General features: G+C 42.4%; 1 protein-coding gene across 1 annotated transcript in view; it reads left to right on the top strand.

The window, feature by feature from the left end:
* Window positions 1-2,023: 2,023 nt before the first annotated feature.
* The window catches only part of ESYT3 (extended synaptotagmin-like protein 3), a gene marked incomplete at its 3' end in the record, with an annotated part of 24,835 nt that continues 22,036 nt past the window's right edge, over window positions 2,024-4,822 (top strand). Inside the window, exons 1-2 of the mRNA XM_010297494.1 lie at window positions 2,024-2,122; window positions 2,684-2,760. Of these exons, the coding sequence (XP_010295796.1) occupies window positions 2,024-2,122; window positions 2,684-2,760 (176 nt within the window). The remainder of the gene's footprint in view (window positions 2,123-2,683; window positions 2,761-4,822) is intronic.

The following is a 4,822-nucleotide window of genomic DNA, read 5'->3' as shown; positions in this document are numbered from 1 at the left end:
TTTGTTTAGAAAGGTAATGTATTGTCCTACCCAATTACTATTATCAGGGTAGATGATAGTTGAAGGAGTCTCTTTGTATTTGGGTGCTCTTGCAGAGCTGAGCAGGGCCCGGAGCTGCTGCGCCATACTTCCCTTCTGCAATAACCTGCTACCAGCTTGTAGCACTGGTTGAAAATACCACATCCATAAAACTTTAATGTGTGATTGTTGCTCTTCACTCAGCAGCTTCTTGTTGAGGTCTGAGAGATCAGTTAGTTACCTGAGAGTGGCGTCATATCTGACTGTCCTGATGGTGATTAAACAAGTCATCACTTCAGGGAACTGGAAGGATTTTGTAATAAAAGATATTTATAATAATAATAAAAAAGGATATTATTTATAATAACAATAAAAGGGATTTTAACGCTTCTTGTTGGCATTTGATGTGTCCAGCTGAAAACATGATACACGAGTGACTACTTCATTTTAATTTGTCTTTAGCATCTTGAAAAGCTCTGAGAGGTGAAAACACTGGACTGTTACATGTGATAGTGTATGCTAATAGGCTTGAACTCTCTCAGTGCTTCTTTTCCCTGAAGCCATTGGCACTATGTTAGTATTAGTAGCTGCCATAACCAATAAATCAAGTTTCCCAAGCAGGTTCTTGTTTTCCAACTTGTGGTGCCCTGGTTGAGGTGAGCCACTACAGGAAACAGGTCTTGCACAGCTCATGATCTGGAAGGGGAGCAGGTTCTCATGGCTTCCCATGGTATGACCAAGGATGAGAAATCTAATGCTGCTTTACATCATGAACAGGATATGATACTTGCTTTAATCACATAAATGTGCCAAGAGGCATAATGGTACATCAGTGCACGTGTATTCTTTTGCCTTTTACTATTTTGATACAACTTTTCGAGGAGGTAGTGAATAATAAAGAATGTATGTATGAGGGCAGAAGGTTCTCAACTTACTCTAGAACTTGTTCCATGCTCTGTGACATCTTCTGCGTGTGTTACAGTATACTGAAACAGATGGCATGTGGCACTCACTTTATTTTTCTTTGCATCCAGGTTCACTTCCCTGATGTTGAACGAGTGGAGTGGCTGAACAAGGTGAGCAGCCCTGAACTCTAGTTTGTGAGGCCATCTGCCCTGAGCTGCATTCCAGCACAAACTCTGCTGGCCAAGTCTGAGAAAGTTATCAAGTCGCCTCAATACAGCTCAACCATGTCAGTGTCTGTACTTAAGTCTTGGAGCATGTAGAGTTGCCACTGAGGTTTTGGTGAGAGCCAAATATGTGCCTGGTTGATACAGGTTTGATGAATTTGTCCACAACACTTCACTCTGAGATTTTAAAAAAAACCAAGTGAGTGTGTGTGTGTGTGTGTTTTATTTATATATATGTATATATGTGTGTGTGTATAAGAGTATATATGTATGCGTGTATGTATTATTATTTTAGCAAAAGTAGTGTTATCTCTTTCCAGAGAGATTCCCAAAGAGCCCTGAGGCAGGCGTTCCCATCAGCAGGTATAGCCAAGCTCTTGCTGGAACTGGACTCTGTGGAATTCAAAGCAAAACAGCTGAACTTACAAATTAGCATTTTCTGTTTTTCTTTTTAGCAAACTTTCTTTTTGATGTAAAAGCTCATCTCACTCCTCTCTGAATAAATCTAACTCCAGGGAACTTTGTGACACTTTAGAGTAATTAGGGACTATTGTGCTTCAGAGATTTTAACTCTTTGCTGGCTCAGTCACTGTGGTTAGAAGCAGTCAATAGACTTTATGTGCTGAAAACTCCCCCTTCAGTTCTGAAGACAAATTCCTTTTCTGAGGAACTGAGATGTATCCTTCCATAAGGATGACTATAGAGCACAAATGTGACTTGGTATTTTAACAGGACAGACATTAATAGCCAGATATTCTGTGATGTGTGTGTCTGTTTCTCAAAAAAAGGTATCTTGTACAAAGAATCTTCAGTGTGTTTCCACTTTTGCTATTCTTTAGGTCCTTGTACAGGCTTGGCCATACTTTGCAACGATCATGGAAAAAACATTTAAGGAAGTTCTTGAACCAAAAATCAGAGCAAAGAATGTACATCTGAAAACATGCACCTTTACCAAGATCCACTTTGGCGAGAAGGTAATGTGAATCCTTTGCAAAGCTTGCAGTTCAATCTTTTCTGAGAAGTTCAGATGCAAAGGGGGGAGCGTTTGTGTGGCAGTCTGATGTTCAGCTCTTTAATAGCTCTGAGTGTTTAACACAATGGTATTGGTAAAACACTGCTGCCTCCTTTATTCCCTCCCCATATTGACCTAAGTGTCTTCATCGTGAAGGAAAGGTCATACAGGAGACATAAGCATCCCTTCCCCACGGCAATCAGTGTCATGGGACTGGAGTTAGAAAAAGGGGCATGTATCCACATTCTTTCTGTTACACCCTTGCAACAGGAATTTTCAGTGCTTCCTAAGGCTTGCCGCACGAGCTACTTGCAACACGCCGTATATTTGAGGACTGCCAAGGCTGTTCACACTACCTCTTTAAGGGGAGAACTTGTGTGGTTTACTCATAGTTTACATGTAGTTGTACAAAGTCTTTAATGAATGCTTCTGTACTGAAATTGATTGAAGTGAGTATGACTTTTCTCTTGGGCTTAACTTGAAAGATATTAACTATGCTATATCTTGTTTGTCTTTATTTCAGTGCCCTAGAATCAATGGAATAAAAGCCTACACCAAAGAAATTGATAGAAGACAAGTTATCCTAGACCTGCAGATATGGTAACGTTGCATCATTGATTATGTAGATGGTTCTTAACGCACTGCCTATTTGACACCTGTGTGTGAGTTGTCATGCTGGACTGGACATGTGGTCCACTAAGATTAGCATGAAGTGGGGAGGTCCTTATCTTATGTCAACCTAGAATGATATGAGATAATCTATCCCCCAGCTGGATGTCCTCAATACTAACTGAGGTGAGATGTTGTGCATGAGCCTTGAGGTCAGAAAGCAGCGTCACCTGCACAGGTCTAGGTGTTACCTACTGTGGCCTGTCACTGCTGCCGTAGGTATAAGAACGTGCCCCTTGGCTTTGCCATTCATGGCAGTAAGAACCCAAGTTTTGAACTGTATTTCCTGTTCTGGCAGCTCTGACAGCTCTCAAGCATGGTGGTGCTTGATCTGTCCGTTGCCACACTATGGCTTCTCTTCAGTCCAACCTCTGCAGTTCTTCCAGAACTACTTGTGCTATTTGTTTTTTAATTCCTTCCCCTAGATTAATCCTCTTGTTTTACTCACCATTTGTTCCATGTGCCACCCAATACATTTGCTTTTTTTGATTACAGCTGCTCTCTGAGCAGAAAACTGCCTCTAGCTCTATTAATGACAACAAAATTAGATAGAGCATTTGATACCTTCCAGTCTGTTTTGAATGAGCTTGTGTGTTTTGTTAACATCGGAGCCCCTTGCAGAGCTAAACTCTCTCCTGGTTTAGCCTAGAGAATGGAATTACTGGGGGAATTACCACTTGCATGCTACTGTAGTTCTGTAAGTTTAGTGGGCGATTAAGCTGCCTAATTTAAATGGCTTTTCATGGTAGTGCCAAGATAAAGCAGCGTGAAATTACGGAGTGTCTTGGCAACAGCACAGAGCTGCTCAGAACTATGCCTGCTACTTAATGTGGCAATGACATGGCAGCATCCCCAGACCTGGCAGATCACCACCACTCCCTGCAAAATGACATGCTTGATTTTCACCCAGAACATGTTTTGCTTCAGTGGTGTCAAGTGAAGTGCTCTTTGTAATAGCCAGACCAGTTTTAGGGCCTTTGGCAAATCATTCGTACTTTCTGCATTGAGATTGAGGGATTTGATGCCTTTAAGGCTCTGCAGGATGTTGCTGCTATTCTCTGTTAAACTGCTTCTCCAGGCTGCTTCTCCTACATACTCATTTTCACTGCCTTTTGACAGTCATTTGCAGAGGGATTCCCCCAACTCCTCATTCCTGCCCCTCTGGCAGACCTGTCAGCATCTCCAAACTGGCTACTTGCTTCTGTTCTTCCTCCTGATGATAACTTAACCTCAACTGTCATCTGATAATCCAAGTGTTTTGTGTGTTCAGACAGCAGCATTCAGCCTACCTTGTCTCTCTAATGGGGATCTCTTCTCCTGGGCTGTGTTAAGGACTCAGCTTCTTTTCTGTTAATATATTAAAATCAGTTTCTGCAACTGAGCTGGGTGTTGTGCATTGTACAGTGGCCGCAGGAGGTAATGTTTTGCCTCTAGCATGGGGAGAAGCAAATTTACGAGCAGTGATGCACTTTAGCTGACTTTTTCTGGATTTCCAAAGGAATATGGTTTTTTTCTTTAATCAAAGAAACGTGCATTCTCTATTTTTCTGGAGCAAGGCAAACTCCCATGACAAAATAAGCTCTTAGTTACATGAATAGCAGCGTTTGCACCAGTGCAGCTGGTGTTGGGAGAAGAGCTGGTTAGAGGAGATGGACTTGAGCAGCCCTAATGTGAGGCTGCCACCCTTTGCACTACCCCTCAATCACTGCATGCTGGTGAGGTTTAAATGGCTGGATCTGCCCACAGATCTGCATCCTAGCATCACAGCTCTGGAGAACAGTGCTGTACTGTGGTTGCCAGCGCGGTGCACTTTACAATGCCAAGACCCCAGCGACTGGCTTCCGTCTCTTGGGTTAGGTCTCAGAGAAGCGTAGCTATGACATTAAAGGATTAACATGTCTGCATGTTATAAACATGACTCCTTTGCCTTGGTGGTTGCTAGCTGTAGTTTTGTGGGAGTTACCTTGCTGGTGAATGCACGTGAGTGTGGCCT

Source organism: Phaethon lepturus, unplaced genomic scaffold, assembly GCF_000687285.1.
Source record: "Phaethon lepturus isolate BGI_N335 unplaced genomic scaffold, ASM68728v1 scaffold50241, whole genome shotgun sequence".
Classification (NCBI taxonomy): domain Eukaryota; kingdom Metazoa; phylum Chordata; class Aves; order Phaethontiformes; family Phaethontidae; genus Phaethon; species Phaethon lepturus.
Note: the sequence above shows the minus strand (reverse complement) of the source record. Positions and strands in the feature narration are given on the sequence as shown.